The 20,242-nt window shown below is 37.8% G+C and overlaps 1 protein-coding gene across 1 annotated transcript; it reads left to right on the forward strand.

The window, feature by feature from the left end:
* Window positions 1–647: 647 nt before the first annotated feature.
* LOC109012773 (protein ACTIVITY OF BC1 COMPLEX KINASE 8, chloroplastic-like) lies at window positions 648–14,429 on the forward strand. Its single transcript, XM_018994577.2, has 21 exons — window positions 648–1,284; window positions 3,282–3,417; window positions 3,876–4,042; window positions 5,573–5,693; window positions 5,856–5,956; window positions 6,279–6,377; window positions 8,374–8,484; window positions 8,591–8,670; window positions 8,798–8,867; window positions 9,626–9,699; window positions 9,802–9,871; window positions 9,990–10,078; window positions 10,723–10,847; window positions 11,565–11,645; window positions 11,738–11,798; window positions 11,889–11,943; window positions 12,034–12,132; window positions 12,218–12,307; window positions 12,685–12,744; window positions 12,842–12,965; window positions 13,998–14,429. The coding sequence occupies exons 1-20, from the start codon at window positions 826–828 to the stop codon at window positions 12,956–12,958; spliced, it is 2,265 nt and encodes a 754-aa protein (XP_018850122.1). The 5' UTR covers window positions 648–825; the 3' UTR covers window positions 12,959–12,965; window positions 13,998–14,429.
* The last annotated feature ends 5,813 nt before the right edge of the window (window positions 14,430–20,242 follow it).

Below are 20,242 nucleotides of genomic sequence, written 5' to 3' on the forward strand. Positions count from 1 at the left end.
GCGGGCGAGCAACCCTGTCCTCCTTAGGTAGAGATTAGGCAAGTTGCGTACGAATACTCAACCCTCAAGAACGAGGTGTGATGGAAGATACCATTCAATAGTGATCCACTCTACCGGACTTTATTCTCACTTGTTTAGTAGTGAATGTAGAGGAATGTTCTGGAGTGTAGTTTTAAGGTTTATTAGTGTTTGTAAAAATATGATTTTCATTATATTTGTTATTGACTATTGAATGAAGCAATATTTAATTCTCAAAAACAAAAAAAAAAGGACGAGGTGCATCACAATTTTTCATAATATCTGCTTAGCTTTTCAAAGAATGTATCACAGTTATAAAAAAATTATTTGTAAGTCAGCGTGAATATAATGTTAATGTAATTTAATTTGATTTATAAAATAAATAAGAAAATTAATCTTTTATAAAAAAAAAAAATCCTTTTACAATGTTATTGACGAGGGGCATTGCAACGTGAACGTGTGGGTATACACGTAAGCCAAAAAGAGTCCGAGGAGAAGTTTGCAGGCAAAGAAGGATCCCGAGATGCGTTTGTGGCCAAGACAACACGCCAGGGTTCTCACCCAATAAGAATCCCCAAATCCCCACGATGCTCATCTTTCTATTTGCCACGTGTCGTATCCACTTCCACCCTTTTCCCTCCCTCCTTCCCACACTTCCTGTAACCGTCCTAGTCGTCTTCTTCGTCTTGCAAATGCTTCACTGTCCACAGCCACAAGAAAGCCTTCGGATTCGTTTCTGTGTTGCACATTCAATGAAAAACTAGGTTGGGGTTCAATAGAAATTTCTCTTTGCAAAAAACCCTGACCATGGCCGCTTCTCTAACGTTACCCGAGCTCATTTTTCTCTCTCCGCAATCAACTCCCAAACACCGGCTTTTTCTCTCTCATATGTCTGTATCCAGGAACCTTAGGTGCCGTCCTTCTTTTAGGAATCGAATTAGGGCTGTGAGTGAGGAAGGTTTGCTGGTAGAAGAGAGAGAGAGGCAATTGATCAAGGAATTGAAAAATGGAAATGGAGCTGCTAGTGCTGCTACTGGCGATACTAGGTACGGTGTGTCTACTGAGTGGTACTCGAATGGCAGTGTGGGCGTGTCTGAGCGTGAGAATGGGAGCTTGGTGAAGTATGTGAACGGGAATGGTGTGGCCGCGGCGGAGTTGGTGGAGGAGGAAGATACGGTTTCGAAGGAGGACGGGAGGAAGAGAAGGATTGAGGAGATTGGTAAAGAAGACGCATGGTTCAAGGGATCCGGGAAAGAATCCATTGAGGTAAATTGGTGTTGATTTGAGTATACAGTTCTATTGACTTTTCCATTTTACCTATAAAAAAAAACAGTTCTATGGAATTTAAAAAAAAAAACTTTGCTTAGCTGTTTTATTATTGTTTTCAATTTGGAGTTTAGTGAATTTGAGTACATACCTGAAAACTACTAGATTTGGAAGTGGGGCCTAAGAATCACTTTTGAAGGACCTGGCTCTGTGCAAGGGAATGCAGGTTGAGTGTGTCCAATATTTCTTCTTCTTGTTATGTGCGTTGTAATCTTAACGGAGAATGTTGTGAGAAATATGTGTTACTTCTTACTGGTACCGTCCAGTGGTTTACCTCACGGTTCGCCTGATTCTTAAGGTTGGACTCATCTGCAACATGTGAGCGTGGGGCTCATTTGCTAAATATAAGCGTGTTAGTAAAATTGAGGTGTTCGAATCTTATGAAGGGCCGAAGAGAAAAATCTAAAGAGAAAAGGCAGGTATTTAAAGCATCATGTCATTGTCTGTCATGTAAATTGTAAGTGGGGTTTGATAGAAAGTTAAATGCCAGTTCATATATAAATCTCTTCTATTACAGCTAGGAAAAAAATGGTAATGGATACAAAGTATAAACGATAGGCTAATTTATGTGCTAAACTGCTAATGAAAGCACCGATTATTAATGAATAAAGGTACTCAACATTTATGTGTAATTGAAGAATTTAATCTGAGGTATCAAACTTGGAATTAAGTTCAGGTCAATGGTTGGTTGATGGTGTTGGAAGAGGCTGTTTTGTTTATATATATTTATATATATATATATATATATATCTCCTTGTACTTAAAAGAGCGTATCAGCTGATGAACAAGAATGAACAGTGTACACTTCCGTTTTCCACATATGTCCCTGATCTGCACAACCTCATAGCAATCACAACAAGCACAAACCAAACTCACCGTAAATCATCTCAAAATCACTGTAGGATGATCACAAACTCACCGTAAATCATTCTAATTCTACAAAATCACAAAATGTACAAATTCACAAAATGGGAGAGGTAGAGGCTCGACTGGGCATGGAGGAGCAGGGGAGGTGCCGTGGAAGGCTGGTGGTGGCGTCGTGGGCTGTAGGCGGCGGATCTAGGCCGTCGTGGTGGTGCAATGGCGTGGGGTTGGCTAACGACGGAGCTACGGGGAGAAACTTGTGCGTGTAGAGGCGCTGCGTGAGGGGTTCCATGGAAGTGGTCCACAGCGTGAGGGGAACTCGGTGGTGGTGCTTGGTGGAGTTGGGGCTGAGCCGCGGTGGCGCAAGGGTGGAGAACTCGTGCATTGAGACCCATTTCGGGTTGCTCGTGTGCGGTTAAGGGAGGAGCTGCCAAGGGGCTTCGACGGTGGGGTTTGGTCGCCGGTGTGAGAGGAAGCCGGTGAGGTGGTCGGTGATGCCGCAGAGTGGTGCACGGTGGTGCTGGGCTGCTTGAGGGAGGAGATTGGGTGAGAGAGAGGGAAGACGTGGCTGCTGAAGCGGAAGGAGAGAGAGGGAGAAAGGGAAAGTGAGGGGAAAATGAAAGTTTTGGGGATTTAAATCCCAACCCTTTATCTTAAGTCCCCAGATTTGATCTAACGGTAGAAATTTAAACATTGATTTAAACTAATTTAAAATAGATAATTAAAATATAAATACCACATCATACATAAACTATCAAATTTAATTTATAAAATACTAATATTTCATCATTAAATAAATGATGAAATTTTACTAAATATTTTTAGGAAAGTAAAACTATATAAATAATTAGAGTTTTAACATAATTTAAATATGATAATATTCTTAATTAACTAAATTAGGCAAACGTCCCTTGGACGTTACTCTATTACTAGTATATATATATATATATATATATATGGTTGTTCACAAGAGAGCTTATACCTGTCTATCTATCTGTCCACACACACACACAAGCAACATGCGTATATATATTTATATATTGAGAAAAATCTTTTTGTGAAACATTTTGCAGGTTTCTGTTGCACCTGGTGGCCGCTGGAGTAGATTCAAAACTTACTCAACAATACAAAGGACCTTGGAAATATGGGGATTTGTTCTGACATTTATCTTTAAGGCTTGGCTGAACAATAAAAAGTTCTCTTATAGAGGTCTGGCACTTTTACTGGATTGAAGATTTCCAACAATTGAAAGCATGTAGTTTTGTATCTGTTCATAATAAGACTCCAATGCTGTGTCGTTGAGAATAGCTTTGAAAACTTAGCAACCTTTTTGAAATATGGGTTTATCCATCTGAGTTGAAGTGAATAAATAAAGCAAGATTTTTGCAATATTTAGTGACTAACAGCAATATTTTGTAAGTGTCAAGGACGAGAAAGCTGTTCAAAAGCCCGTGGTGCAATATTTGCAAAGGGTTGTACCGCCAAACTTGGAATTGCTTTCTAAAAGTAAATTCTACTAGATTCCAATTAGGAGCAGCCTTGATATCTAGAATTCTCTCAATATGATTTCATCTATTTAGATAAAACTGGTTTTTTTTTTTTTTGGGGAGAGGGGGAGTGGATGGGGTTGTTAATCTAGATCTGATTTTGAAGATGTGGATTTGCAGGAGGAATAACAGAAGAAAAGAAAGCTTTAAGGCGGAAGGCCCTTGCCAAGTGGCTTAAAGAAAGTATTTTGAGATTAGGTCCTACATTCATCAAAATTGGCCAGCAGTTCTCTACAAGGGTGGACATTCTTGCACAAGAATACGTTGATCAGTTGTCAGAACTTCAGGTTGAATTTATGTTATTTTAGATGTCATTCATGAGTGCTTCATGCCACAGTGTGTATAGATAATGTAGTGTTGATTGGCTGAACCATCTTAATACTTGCCGCTCGGATGCTTCTTTTAAGTTTTCATTTGTTCTTCACTGCTCCTCTTCTAGTTCTCCACTGTCTAGTGCTCATCTTGAAATGAACCAGATTAATAAATGTGTTTTCATCAACCTTTTTTTCCTTTTAACTTTGTGACTGTTGTTCATTTAGAGCCTTCTGAGACTGAGATAGGTTACTACTTTGTGATCTCATCTAAGGAACAAACATGAATAGCTAGCCGATTAGGGTAAGAAAGAGGGTTTCTCATTCCAATGGTACTTTTTCAATTGGAGTTCCCAGTATGGCTAACAAGTGAGCAACCAATGTGTATTGGTTTGCTTTATATTTCAATTTTGGGGAAGGTGTTGGGGGGTGGAATGGGGAGAGATGTTCAAATAAAGGTTGAAGTCCTTTGAACTCGGATACATTTGTACAGTCATGCCAGTAATATCATTTTGATCATTTATTTTTGGACAATAGTCACAATACTCTTGAAAATGTACATCAATGTCAAAAAACCTCAGAGAATTAGTGTGCCTCTTGATGTGAGACATTCAGTTTAACAGCCTTTATAATTCCTCATCTATGCCATACTAATGACCACTGGACTTAATATTCCCTTTTCCTTTGTTTGATGGGTATATCTCTTTTTCCGAGAATTATAAAAAATAAATCAGCAGTAGATTTTTTATGTAAAAAGAAATAAAAGCCATTTAATTTTCCAAGGTATATGTGGTTGCAATATATTATGTTCCTAGATGTAAAAAACTTGATTGGAAAACTTCTTTTCAACTTGGAGCATGTAAAGTTTGTCAAAACATGATGAGATAAATTTATTTTTATTTTTTTTAATTTTCTGTTCTCGCCTAATAGGAGCTAGAGACGTGGTGGCAACAACCATAAAGAAATATTGCTTAAAAATAAAAATTAACATATGGACCACTTTTCTTTACATTGCCCCCTTTTCTTTCTGGGCATTCACCATTTTTTGCTATCAGAACCTAAAAGTAGAAGTTAAGCTTGTTTTTCTTCTTACCTTTCTGAAAGAATAATTTTGTACACTTGGGGGAATTTTTCTTTAAAACTCTATGTCTATAGGCTATGGCTAATGTAATGGACGGTGATGATGTGTTGGAGTTAATTTAGTTTTTTCTGTCTTTTTAGTCGCTGTGTGTAGGTATTTCCTCTTGTATACTTCCTGTGTACTCGGGCTATGCCCATTCATGGTAATAAAACTCTTATTAATTATAAAAAATAAGAATAAGTTAACTACAGTCACCAGATATTATGGCCCTGCTTCCTGTGTACGTCGGCAATGCCTATTTTATTCGTAGTTATAATTTTTTTTTTTTCGTAAAAATAAAAGATACTATGGCCCTGCTATCTTTTATATATTGGTGATTTTTCTTGTAAAACTGAATTGCTTTTTTTTTTTTTTTTTTGCTTCAGGATCAAGTTCCTCCCTTCCCTTCAGAGACTGCTATGTCTATAGTTGAAGAAGAACTTGGAGCTCCTTTGAGTGATATATTTGATCAGTTTGAGTATGAACCAATAGCTGCTGCTAGTCTCGGTAATTTTTATTTGCTTTTTGATGAACCTTGCTCAATGTACCTTATATGTTCTATTTACAGTAAAATTGTTTCTTGATTTGCAATAGCTTATAAGATTTCAAGGCTCAAAATACTCTCTCTCTCTCTCTCTCTCTCTCTCTCTCTCTCTCTCTTTTATGCAGGTCAGGTTCATCGTGCAAGATTGAAGGGACAGGAAGTTGTTGTTAAAGTACAAAGGCCTGGTCTCAAGGATCTTTTTGATATTGATCTTAAAAACCTGAGGGTTAGTTTTCTATTGTTAATTGCCAGTACTCATTATATATTAATTGTGGCCTTCCATGCTTTCTTTTGCCTGCAGAAATCGAAATTTTTTATTAGATTATTGCTTAATATAACAAAGACACTTGGAGGTTTTATTTATTTTTTATTTCTTTCTCATTTTTGTAATTTTTTTATGCTTCTTTATTTATGTCTCCATGCGAGCATGTTGTATGCCTGTATGGGCATGCACTTGTATGTCTGAAAGTTATTTCTTGATATTTATGCATGTTAACAGGTTTGTCAACTCTGACATGCATTGATACTATGACCATTCTTTATTCCAGGTAATTGCAGAATATCTTCAGAAAGTTGACCCAAAGTCAGATGGTGCTAAGAGGGATTGGGTTGCTATCTATGATGAGTGTGCTAGTGTCTTATATCAGGTAGTCATATTCCCTTGATAGGCTCATCATTATGCTTGGGTTTTGATGGAATTTCATACCTTTTTCTACATAAATTTGAGGCTCATAAGATGCCTGTCTGTGAGGATTGCTTTGTTTAAAGAAAAAACAAATCAATATTGGCAAACGAATTGATCTGAGACAAGGAAGTTCATATGGAACAGTAGGGGCTGGGACAGGATACACTGATAATATCATACCAAAACATTTAAGGGACTTTAGGAACAGCATCAAGGATAACTTTGAAGCAAGTTGATTGAGATGGTTCCATCTTGCAACAAAGATGGGGGGAACAAAAAGGAGTGTGTGCCAAGGTTGTGAGTAAACACTGGTCTAGAATCTTGTATGCAACGATCATAGACTAAAGTGGTAAAACAGAATGTGTCAATGAAATTTGCCAGGGCCTCTGGACAGCCAAGTCGAGTTTGTTATGTTGTGTTATTGACTATGACAGGAATCCTCTTCATCTTTGCTTGGCATTTTGTTGTTAGTTAAGCTAGCCAAGAGATTTACTTATAGCTTAAATCTAGTTTGTTGGACATATTCTTTGTGGTGCCTAGTCGATTTTGATCCCCTTTGGTAAAGGTGTGTTTAAAACATCATCCAACTGATTGTAAAGAGCTTAAAACATTCAGGTTGGTACCAAAATCACATGGTCATGTTAGATGTCATGCTTAAGTTGGCCTTCCAATGATTTTTATTTTTTATCAGTAAACAAGAATTTTATTGATGATAATAGGCATGGCATTGAAATCTATTTCTACATACCAATGGAATAAAGTTTAAAAAAGAAACTTCTGAGCTCATCTGTTGACTGTTTTTGATTTTCGAAGTTTCTATCATCCCTCTCCCTCCAAAGACACCACCAAAGACAAATGGGAACCATACTCCATATTGTTGCAATTTGCGATCACCATGTAAGCCTCTCCAATTTGCTAGGAACTCAACTACCCTCCTTGGCATCACCCAAGCTATTCCTTCTCTAGCAAAGAAGTCATTCCATAGGGTCGTGGCGACCTCACAATAAGGAAGTAAATGATCAACTGTCTCCCTGCTAGTTTTGCTCATGTGACACTAATAGATTATGATAAACTTTCATTTCCTTATATTTTCTATGTTGAGGATCTTCCCTAAGGAGATTGTCCATATGAAGAAAGTTGCTTTTAGGAGCCTTAGTCTTCCAAATGCTCTTCCATGGGAATGGATTCGCAACTGAGGCTTATTGTGACCTTGTGATTCCATAAATTCCTGGATGGACTTCCTGGAGGATTTTTTCACGGCACCATTGGTCGTGCCAAAATTTGATTCTAGACCCATCTCCCACCTCAAACCGAGTATGTCTAGAGAAGGATTCCCATCTTCTTCTTGTGTGTTTCTAGAGCCCCACCTCATGTGGTACACTCACCTCATTTGTACTCCATCCACCCTTAGCCCCACAAAATTTTGAGTTAATGACAGTCCTCCGTAGGGTGCCTTCCAATGATTAAAGTTATAATATAATTGACTTATACCTTGTTAAGGATCCGAATTTCAAACTAGTTGGAATATGATAACTGTATAATGTATAATCTGCACACTTTCAAGAAGGCTGACTTGATAAGAATATGCCCCAGTGTTCTGAAATGGGGCTGATGGAGGATTGTATGTGATCTACTTTAAGCCTAAAAGTGTGAAAATTATAACACTATTTGGGAAAAGAAATTGCATGGGATTGCCTTTTCAGTTCACCTCTGTTACAATTCAAAATACTTTAGATTTAATGAGCAGAACTATTAACACATATTAGGATCATCTTTTGTTTGAAGTTGGTCAGTCCCTAATAGGTCTCTGATGCAACTTATACTCTCGTTTACCTTGATATCAATCTCGCTCTCTCTCTCTCTCTCTCTCTCTCTCTCTCTCTCTCATTCTTTTACACTCTCGCTTCTTTTCTTTTATTTTTCCTGTTCAATTAGCAACTAGAATTTTCAATTTTCAGGAGATCGATTACACAAAAGAAGCTGCCAATGCAGAACTATTCGCAAGTAACTTCAAAAATATGGATTATGTGAAAGTTCCATCAATATATTGGGAGTATACGACACCACAGGTTTAATCTTTTAGAAGTCATAACCTCAACCAGTTAATGTGATTATTATTTACCTTTTAATATTAACCTCTTTTGATCATTATCATTATAAAAATTTTGCATGTAGGTTCTGACAATGGAGTATGTCCCAGGGATCAAGATAAACAAGATACAAGCTTTGGATCAGCTGGGTGTTGATCGCCAAAGGTTAATCCAATCTCATGCCTTACATCAGGGCAAAACCTTGTTTGCACGAGATCACCTACTCTTGTACATCTTGATGAAACGATGATTTACCTGTAACACCTGATAATTCTATTTCTTTGTTTTCTAGGTTGGGTCGATATGCTGTTGAATCATACTTGGAACAAATTCTGTCCCATGGTTTTTTCCATGCTGATCCTGTGAGTTCCTGCTGTTGCTTTTTTGTTTTAATGCTATAAAGGTTGATAAAGCATGCCATGATTAGGACTATTTTCTAGATATATTATTCATAATTTGTTGCACTGTTTTATTTGGATAAATATAAGTTATACTACCTTGGTTCATAGAGGAGTTTAAAATCCCTAGTGATCATATAGAGAGTCAGGTTGGGAAGGGGGGGGGGAGGTTGCTGGAGGAGTGACTGGTCTTAAGCCTTATCTTTTGTGGTGTCAGAAGGTCCCTATATAGAGTTATGATAGTATTTGCTGAGGAAAAAGAATTTTCAGGGTTAAGGTCTGGAGCTTTATTCCCACTCCCAGTAGTCTGTCTTCAATAGTTTGCTTGGGAAGTAATCTTTTGTAAGCAGGAGAGTAGTGCTTCGCAGGTGAAGGTATAGGCAAGACAGATTTAGTAAAATTGGAGAAAAATTAGGGTGTGTAAAATCAGAATCATATGAAGAGTTAAAAGAGATGGTCAAGAACACCCTCTTGGAACATTCTTGAAATCGTGTTGTTAATCCCTTGCATTCTCGCATCTCTTCCCTCCTTTCCCTCTTTTTATAGCCTCTTTCAAACCTAATACCCTGATAGAGAGTTCTAGTAAGCTTGCACACCCTAGGACTGTATCTAGCATTACTCTAGTTTCAGATCCTGCCATTGCATATCTGTCTCGTGGATACCTATAAAAAAAAATCTGTCTCATGGATGTAACCAGAATCTTTATTTGTTTCTTTCTGCAGCATCCTGGAAATATTGCTGTTGATGATGTCAACGGTGGAAGATTGATCTTTTATGATTTTGGAATGATGGGAAGGTATTTTCTGGTCCTGTGCTATCCACTCTAAGTATCCATCGATTCTTTTCCATTTCTGTAGCACCCTATGGTGACTGTCCTGTGCATTTACTCTCCCTGTAGTATCAGTCAAAATATTAGAGAAGGTTTGCTTGAAACATTCTATGGAGTCTATGAGAAAGATCCAGATAAGGTAATTGTTTCCCCTTAAGGGTGGTGGCCATCATTACAAATATCATATTTTAATGATATTGTAGTTCCTATGCTTGGTTCTTATGTACTTACTGGTGGAAACTCTTATGCTAGTGCAGGTGCTTCAGGCAATGATTCAAATGGGTGTTCTTGTACCTACTGGAGATATGACTGCTGTCAGACGAACAGCACAGTTCTTCCTTAACAGGTGCTCCATCTTTTCTTGTTTTCTCTCTCAAATTTTCTAATATGTTGATGCTTTTACTTTCTTTAGTAGTTTATTCCATTAACTTTTTTTGAAAACAGAAATAAGCTTAAGTTCAGTGATGCCTCAAGAGCTCACTTCGGGGAAATGCCTCCTTGTCAGGTCAAGTGTAATACCCAAAGAATACTAACAATGCTTCCAGCGGGCTAAATTTATTGCACTATAGATCTGACACAAGTCATTTCTAAATTCAATAGGAAGGAAGATATTAGCTGTTGTCTTATCCTTCTGTAACCAAGAATGATGCTTGAATTTAATCATATACAGGGTGGGATTGAGTACAGCCAGGCCCTGTGTGTATTGATTGGGAATGCTATTGTTTTTTCTTTTCGAGTCTTAAATAAAATATGGAGCTTTTTATTCCTTCTTTTTTAAAGCAGTCCTGTTTACCTATGAAAAAACAAAAGATGGAGCTCTGGGTAAATATCAATTAACAAAAATGTCCTGCCAATTATATATTAGACATTTTTTTTCCTGCCAAATTGTCTAATGTCAATAAACAAAAATGCCCTGCTAAATTTTCTGAAGACATTTTTTTCCTGGTTGAGTTTTTCTGACTCTAAAATTATAACCTGTCTGTTCCGCAGTTTTGAAGAGCGTCTTGCTGCACAAAGAAAGGAAAGAGAGCTGGCGACAATGGAACCAGGGTTTAAAAAGCCATTGAGTAAGGATGAAAGAGTAATGAAAAAGAAACAAAGGCTGGCTGCAATTGGTAATTCACCTGGTGTAGATCTTATGTCTGTGATAGGTTTTATCATGGTTGATTAAGTTTCGAATGTCGCAACTATATGGCAATAGATTTTGAGAGTTAAGTGCATGTGGTGGGCATAATCAATACAATGCAGTTTGGGATATTGTTTTTATAGAAACATAAATAATAATTTGGTCTTATGATTTTTAGGTATATTCTCAGGGATAGCAATCAATTGCAATACTTCTTACTGTCTTACATGCTTCTTACCAGCATATAAAATGGGAACTGGGTGGTCCTCTGTTTTATTGGGAGTCTTGACTTTTCAGAGAAGATTCTGTTCTGGGGTCAGTTTTGTCTTGTTGAACTTGAGACATAGGAAGTTAAGGCATACTCTGGGGTTAGAATAAGAAAACCCTGTGCTTGTTTGATGCATACACATGCAACTGTATTCTGCCTCATTAATGCTCGAGATTTTAGAAGTTATTTAAATTGTTCATGGCTAATTGAATAACGAAGATAATGTAATGTATCTATGCGTGTACAGTAACATGTGTGCATATCTGCATATGTACAAATATAATAAAGTAAACAGATAGCTCTATCTTATCTTTGAACTTTCTACCCTCAGATCAGTTAGTCGTGTGAATGTTCTACTTCGGATAACAACAGCAAGTGCTAGGGTTTTCACATGTTCCCCATGAACATGAGATTCTAACTGTTGCATTCTCCTAACAGGGGAAGATCTATTAGCTATTGCAGCAGATCAACCCTTTCGATTCCCTGCCACATTCACATTTGTTGTTAGAGCATTTTCAGGTAATATAATAAGAGATTGCCGGCTTGATTGTTATGAATTGTTGTACATGCTACATGAACCTCAGACCAGTAAAATATTATCATCTCTGCAGTTTTGGATGGCATTGGAAAGGGCCTTGACCCTCGATTTGATATTACTGAGATTGCCAAACCGTGAGTTTGATCTTTGCTTCTTCCAACTCTGAGATTTAGCAAGCTAGATATTCCTTGTTTCTGACATGCCTTTGATGCTTTACCTTGTAGCTATGCGATGGAGTTGTTAAGGTTTAAGGAAGCTGGGGTTGAAGTTATCCTGAAGGCAAACTCAAAACTCTCTTGACTTTCTCATTATCTTTTGCATTGCTCTGGTCTGTTTCGCAATTTCTTATGAATCTTATGAGTATTTCAGGACTTCAGAAAGAGATGGGATAGACAATCTCGTGCGTTCTACAATTTATTCAGACAGGCTGACAGAGTTGAAAAGCTTGCAGAGATTATCCAACGATTGGTACTTATTAAAAATTTCTTTGATGTATTATGTTCCATTGATCTGGTTGGTTTCAAATTGAATTTCCTTGTTCCATTTAATACAGGAGCAAGGTGATCTGAAACTTCGAGTTCGAACCTTGGAGTCAGAGCGGGCGTTCCAGCGTGTTGCAGCTGTTCAGAGGACTGTAGGGAATGTGAGTTTAGCTGGCTTATCTTCTAGGGGAATTGTGCAAGTGTTACCCCTCTACTCCTAGAGCAATTTGTTTTTTTCCTCTTTCCTTCTTCTGCAGCTTCATCAAATATAAAGTAGAGAGTTTATGAAACTTGGAGGGTTATTGGGCATTGGGGGATTCAAGTCTCCCAACACCAGAATGAGGACCATAAAATAGAAAGGGGAGAGAAAGGGTGTGTACGTTTGTGCGCACGTGTGAGAGAGAGTGTCACACCAAAAATGCACACATACAATAACCTGGGATCTCTAAGACAGAATTTAAAAGACTAACAAAGTGTTTGTAATACTCCCTTTATCATGTTGTCTCCTTGATTGTATCTCCTTTTGACTAATCAACAGGCCGTAGCTGCTGGGAGCCTAATAAACCTTGCAACGATTTTGTATTTTAATTCCATACGAGTAAGCTATCCCTTTTAATATTTTTTCTTTATGGCAATACAGATCTCTTTGGGGCTTAATTTTTATTCAGTGCTTTGCTTAAATTGTTTCTTTTCAGGTGCCTGCAACTATAGCATATGTCTTCTGTGCATTTTTTGGCTTTCAAGTTCTATTTGGCATTATAAAGGTCAAAAAACTTGATGAAAGGGAGAGGTTGGTAACAGGAACTGCTTAAGCCACCGGTAAGTGAATACCATTTCCTCTTCTTCTGGACAGCTGAAAAGTTGCATATGTGAGTGTCTGTAATGTATGACCAAACACTACAAAAATTGACAGAATATAGAACATATAACCTACTTCCCTGATGTCAACTTGTGAGCTTTATTTACATGTCAATTTCTGTGGTGGGAGGTGTTCAAGCTAGGAAACAATGACATTATTTTTCATAATTCATTTCTGATATTCAGCAATGTTTGTCTTTTTGTATGAATCTGTGCACCTAAGTGGTGTTGGAAGTTATTGGGTGGCAGAATATCGTGGATATATGTAAGCCGAGGGCCTTATTGGAGAACTCATGTGAGCATGGATGATCCCATGTATAAGCTAGCAAGAAAGTGGACAAACATGTTAATTTATTTCCCCATAATCTTTACCTTTTAGAAAGGCTTACAAGATTGGATTCTAAATCAAGTGAACTGAATTTGGAGCACCTTTGGGTTGCCCATGACAATCACCTTGGAGTTTGACCTCTTTGTGTGGTAGATTATGGTCGTCATATAGATATCAGGTCCCTCAACACCAGCAAGTTACTTTGTGGTCTTTCATCCTCAAACTGAGGGCTGATTTAAAGCATCTATGAATAGAGTTTCTCAAGTCAGTTCATTATACTAAATAAAATTGTTTCAACCAAATAAACAGGTACCTAGTTGTGCTATTTCTATAAATCTTGAACTGTGGAACCATCATCGAATCACCATTCTTTGCCTTGGGAATAAGTTACTGAGAGTCTCACCCACTATTATCTGTCATAAGCAACTGTTCCAATTAGGAGCTTATAAAATGAAGCTGATGATGGTTATTAGAATCATAAGCAACTGTACCTACTGTCTTACCGCTGCATGACCAAATCAGAAACTTTCTAGAATGTGCTTGATCGTTTTGTATAATCGGGGTTACATTTTTATGCTATACCCATAGAAACTGCTGTGAACTGTTTATATTTTATCGATCTTAACCTTTCAGCAAATTTATTCCTTTGGTTGGGCTCATTACAGATCTAGAGTGCAGACGCGGCTCTTATGAAGTTTTATGATCACCCAAGTCAGCTGTCCAATCATCAGAAAAAAGCAAGAGCTTGAAGGAGCATGTCATGGACGGTGGGTCCCTTTACCTCAATATAAGCAAGGGCGGGCTTATAGGGAAGATTGGAACTTGTAATTAGGTTAGCTGAAGCTGTTCCATTTTAATTTTGAGTTTTTACAAGAATGATCCCAAAAGGACTCTCAAGTCTATTTTCACCTGATGCCTTCTAATCGCAAGTTGGTTGGCCCATAAAGGATAGCTTTCAGCCCCCAACGAGGAGTTACTTTTGTAATTTGTAACAATTCTATGGTAGTCATCTTTGACTGGATGGATGTCTACTAATGGTGTATAATTTTGTAATATAAGACAAAATTATTCAATAAAATGTGCTTTTTTAATGTTTCTGCTTTGATTCTATAAAAAAGTTATGGTATCTGTTTATCACATCACGTATTTTTTTGTCTATCTTAATGGTTAGATCTTAGAGGCAGTGGTATACCGGAGAGTAAAGATGATTGTCACAATATAAAAATGTTTGTAATAGACCCATACGCCATTTAAAAAAAAAAAAAAAAATCAGCAATCCTAAAGATTCCCACATGGTCATGTTCCCATACTTTTAGCTGATAAGAAGTCTCTCTGAGAGAGAGAATCTTCAATGACATGACCAATGTCCTAGTGCTTGAAGCCAGATCTGCTGAACCCAAATTAGTGGACATGTATTGTTTTGTTAATCACCAACTCGCACCGACCAAGAAATATGTTGGGAGAGAAATTAGTATATGCCCTTATAAGTTAGTCTTTGTTTTTGCTGATGAGATGAATTGAGTTAAGTTGAGATTAAAGTTAAAATTTAAATAAAATATTACTAGAATATATTTTTTTAATATTATTTTTGTTTTGAGATTTGAAAAAATTAAATTATTTATTTTATTTTATGTGTTAATTCGAGAAACTTATAATGATTTGATTAGATTATATTAGATGAGATGAGTTGAGTTGAGAGGAGTACTGAAAACAAATGAGACTAGTTTTGCACAAATCAATTGGTGTTTTAGTTGTGTTTGGTTGTTGAAGTGAACTCAACTTATCCCAAACTAATTATTGATAGGGTCCACTATTTTTTCAACTTTCTATAAAAAAAAGTTAAATTCATCTTAACCCACTTCATACATTTAAACTCATATCTCAACCTATTTACATTCAAACACATCTCAATGAGACTCACAAAATACTATTATACACAGATCAATCTAGATCATCTGAGATTACCTCAACATCCAAACGCAATAGTTTTTCAAGATGAGCCAAATCTATATGCCGGAAAACTTTACATTTATGGGTTTCAATAGGACACCCATCCTTTTTCTATTGTGTAATCTGTTAGTCTTGTTGCCTTGTTACCTGTCAGTTCATTTAGATACAGATGTATGTGTTTTTCTCTGGAGTCTTTCAATTGAATAGGTTCCACCATCTATTTCCAAGCCTGAGCAACAATGAGTCACGTCATCTACTCCGGCATTAAATGACCATGTTAAAGGAAACTACTAATTGAATCGATAATGTGCACAAATGGTGCATTTCTTATGTGTTTTTATTTATTTATAAATATTAAAAAAAACATACAGAGGAAATGCACCATTGATGTACATGATCGGTTGACATCATTGTTTATTCAAAGTTTCTAACACAAAGTTGGATGGCTTCATTAACAATCTTGTTTCTAAGAAACCAAATGTTGTCCATGGCTATGATAGCAAAACTTTGAAAGTGATGTTCATCATTGGTGGGGATATTTAGACTCGTAGAGGGAGTGGTTATACAATCTATCCAATGTTTGATATCCTTATTTGCAAAGCTAGTAATAACTATCGGTCAAGGGGATTGCCTCCAAAGGATTCTTGTGAAGGGGCAATTCAGGAAGAGATGCCTTTGTGTTTGTTCCTTAGTGTTGCAAATGGGGCATTTGGTGTCTTCTTCACTCAAAGGGATGAACCTTTTCAGGTTATTCCTTGTAGGAGTGATGTTGTGAATGATTTTCTAGCAAAATAGTTTAAGTCTGTCTTGGATCCTAGTTTTCCAAAGTTTTTTTCCAGTTACTGAATTGATTAAGGGGTTGGTGTGGTCTTGGTTCATAGAGAGGGCAACATAGGCATATTTGACAGAGAAATTGCCCGAGTTGTGATGCATCCACATGATTTTATCATTTTGGTGATGAAAGTCAAATTGGGAAAGAGGGATTTTCTAAATCTCATTCACGGTGTCTTAGTGGAAAAGGGCTTGGAGAAGGATGGTGTTCCATCTTCTTGGTTCCTCCATTGTTAGTTCAGAGACAGTTAGTGAACGGTCCCTATGAGTGGATGGTGATTTTGGACTGGGTTGATAGGATGGGAGGGTAGGGATCCAAGGGTAAATCCAAACCTTAGTGGTGACACCATTGTTTATCTGAAAGCAAACACTGTTTTTTCAAGAAATCATTTTGTTTTAGGATCCCTTTCCAAACCCAAGAGTCAGAAGATCTTGGACTGGTTGTAAAGAATGAAGAATTCTTCAAGTATCTCTCAGTGAGCATTCTCTTCCAAGTATTGTCACTCTCATTAATCATTTGCCAACCTATTTTGCTAATAAGAGCACAGTTGAAATCATAGGTTATTCTTAGCCCGAGGACACCAACTGGTTTAGGTTTGCAAATAGACTTCCATGATTTAGGAGTGAAATTGTGTAATTTCTGAGTAGGAAAACCCCACCAAAACTTTATAAAGGAATTATCTATGAAGTGAGTAACTGCTTTTGGGATTGAAAGGGTGACCATTTGATAGGAAGGAATAGAGCTAGCTACTGATCTTATTAAAGTGGTCCTACCAGCTTGAGAGATGAGCTTAGCCTTCCACCCTACCAATTTCTGAGTGACCCTTTCTTGCATTTCTTCGAAATGAGCTTTTTTTGAAGCTTTGAAAATGAGGGGCAGACCAAGATATTTGATATTAGAAGAGGCAATTTTAAAATTAAGGATTTCTTTCACTTCTCTTCTGATTTGAGGCAATGTGTTGCAGCTGAATTGAATGGATGACTTAACAATATGGACCTTTTGACTAGACCATAGGGAGTACGTCCGCAGACAATTATAAAACCTTTGTGTTCTTTGAGGCTTTACCAAACATGATAAGATCATCTGCAAAGAGCATATGAGAGATGTTTGGTCCATTTCTGCTTGCTGAGATCCCTCTCAGGTGACCAAGATTTTCCTCTCTTGTTATCATACGTGTTAGGACCTCAATACCAAGAATGAATAGAAAGGAGGATAGTGGATCCCCTTGCCTAAGTCCTCTAGAAGGCTGAAAGTAACCACAAGGGTTGCCATTTATGATCACTAAGTAAAAGACAGTGGAGACACACTCTTTGATCTAGTTAACCCACTTGCTATGGAAACCAAGGTTGTCCATAATACTAAGCAGGACTTTCCATTTCATAAAGTCAAAGACTTTTTTCATGTCTATCTTGATAGCCATTAGCCCATTTTTTCCTTTCATTTTCCTTTTAATGAGATGAAAGATCTCTTGAGCCATGTTGGTGTTTTCCTGAATGATCCTCCCAGGGACAAAGGCTGTCTGGTATGGAGAAATGAGCTTGGGAAGGAACTTTTTCAGCCTATTGGCCAAAATCTTAGCTATGACTTTGTAATAGACATTTGAGAGACTAATAGGCTTGAATTGGTGGACAATATTAGGGCTATTAGTCTTTGGAATTAGTGCAATGTGTGTGTGGTTCCATTCTTTGAGCAATTTCCCATCAATGAAAAAGTTCTTGATGACAACATTAAATTCTTCTTTGATGATGTCCCAATAATGTTTATAGAACATACCAGTGAAGCCATCTAGGCCAGGGGCCTTGGTGAAAGGGGTTTGTCTCAGAGTTGAGAAGATTTCAAAGTTAGATGGAACCTCACAAAGGAATTGGTTCTCCAGGTCTGAAATCTTGTTAGGGAATAGGTCACTCATTTCAGTGTGCATGATTGGGTTAGAGGTTGTGAAGATCTCATTAAAGTGCTCAAGGAAGTTGTTCTGAATTATAGAGATCTCAGTTGCCCATGTATGAGGGTTGATCTTAAGGCTCTCAATGGAATTGGTGCGCCTCTTTATGGTGGTTGACATGTGGAAAAACTTAGTGTTCAGGTTAGTAGTGGTTAACCAATTCAGTCTAGCTTTCTGCCTCCATAGGGTCTCCTCTCTTTTACCTTGCTCATTGAATGTGACCAGAGTGGTTCTTGTTTCATACTTTCAGGGCCTTTTTGACCTCATTTTTTTTAGAGAGTGAAGCTAGGAGTCCTTGTAAAATGGATGGTCCAGGCCTTCTGAATGATCATTTGGCAGGTGGGGTCTCTTATCCAAAACTCTTCAAATTTAAAGGAGGTTTTGTGCTGGTTTCTCCCTGAGGTATCAAGAATAATTGAGGAGTGGTCAGATGTGCTAATTGGAAGGTGGTGGAGAGTGGCATTAGGGAAAATGATCATCCATTGATGGTTAGCAATCCCTTTATCAAGCATTTCCCTAATGCTTCCCAGGCCCTGTCTGTTGTTAGTCCATGTGTACATAGGACCATGGAAGCCTAGATCAATTTTGATAGTGTTTTCCATATAGAGTCTAAGACCATTTCCTTGAGAGGAACAAGAAAAGGGTCTCCCACCTATTTTCTCATTTTGGCTCAATATGGAATTTAAGTCTCCAATATCTAAAATTGAACCACTAAAGCTATTAACAATTTGGTTCCTGGTTTCCCAAAACTTCAATTTATGACTGTTTTGAGCAGGACAATAAACAATAAGAACCCAAGGATTATGAGTGGGGTTAGAGTACACAAATAAAGACATAATATTACTATTAACAAACACAAGTTCTACATCCAAGCCATGTTTCCATAAAAACAAAAGCCCCCCTTTTTCTGCCATTAGGGGGAACATCTATATACATAGAGAAACCTACTCTATTAACAATACTAGAGATATTCACATGCATCAAAATGGTCCCGAGATGAAGGCAACATCAGGGTTGTAGCTCCTGATGTTAACCCTCAGGCTTCTGATTGCATGGGGTCGGGCTATACCCCTGCAATTTCATGATAACAGCTTCATTTTTTGGTGACAACTTGGGCCTTGCCACTTCAGACTTATCAAAAGTGTGAGTCTAAGTCATATTACTAGGAAGTTGTCCCTCCTTTTGATATGGAGAGAACCCAAGTCTTTTTGTCTTTCTGTTATTGGCATCATTCCTATTTCTCTTTGCTAGCTGAATGTACTTTGCAATTGGGACATCCTCTTCCTCTATCTGAAATTTGTGTCTCCCCAACTTAGCATTCCAGTTTCTTTTCTCCCCAAGGTTGCTCGAATCCCCTTGTCCCTCTTGAGTCAACACCATTTTTGTTTCAGTGATGGAGGGATTGTTCTTGGTTGTATTAATGCAGGTTGAATGGAAGGCCGTGATATTTTTGTTGCAAGGGGGGAAGAACATGTTGAGTTCTTGGGTTGAGTCTGTATTGCTGTCGTGATCTGGGCTTGCTGTGTTGGTGAGTGTGTTTGAGTTAGGCCTTATAGCAAAACAAGATTTACCCAATGGGTTGACTAGGAGTGAAATTGAGTGGTGTTTTGGATCTAGACTTGTTGGGCTTTGGAGTTTCTCGGACTGTGCTATGATTTGTTTGAAAAGGTTGGGTTCAGAAGGGTTGTGCTGCTTAGAGAGGGAGTTAATTGAAGGTGAGGTGATGGGTGAGGGGGCTCGTGGGCCGAGTTTTAATGCTGGAGGCTTGATTCTGGCCATTAGATCTCCATTATTTTCTTGGAGGGGCTGGATTGCCTTGACTAATGTGATGGGGAGGTCAGCTTGTACTATCTGAGTCTGCATAGGAGGTCAGATATGATAGTCACTGCTATCTTTAATTGTTTCTTGAGTCTTTGTCTGCTAAGTTGGATATCTGCCACATGTTTCTTTTTGCAGCTTAGTGAGTTCCATGCTCATGCAGGTTTGGCTTCCATAGAAAGGTGCACCATGGGTATCAAGCTGAATGCAATGGGGGCTTGCAACACTATTTTGTCCCTAGAAGATGTTTTGGTTAGCGGTGTGACTTTCCTTCTCATATATCACATTTTCCTTTCCTTTGCTGGGAGTTTGTGGAAAACATTGTCTTGTTGCTAGTGGTGGTTGATGAGTTGGTGGCACGCCTGTTG

Source organism: Juglans regia, chromosome 10, assembly GCF_001411555.2.
Source record: "Juglans regia cultivar Chandler chromosome 10, Walnut 2.0, whole genome shotgun sequence".
NCBI lineage: Eukaryota > Viridiplantae > Streptophyta > Magnoliopsida > Fagales > Juglandaceae > Juglans > Juglans regia.

Bases quoted from the DNA above. Each gene is read 5' to 3' on its own strand.
- LOC109012773 (XM_018994577.2), top strand. From the start codon at position 826: ATGGCCGCTTCTCTAACGTTACCCGAGCTCATTTTTCTCTCTCCGCAA. The intron at 8,671-8,797 runs GTTAATCCAATC...TTTGTTTTCTAG, and splicing joins CTGGGTGTTGATCGCCAAAG to GTTGGGTCGATATGCTGTTG. The intron at 12,745-12,841 runs GTAAGCTATCCC...GTTTCTTTTCAG, and splicing joins TGTATTTTAATTCCATACGA to GTGCCTGCAACTATAGCATA.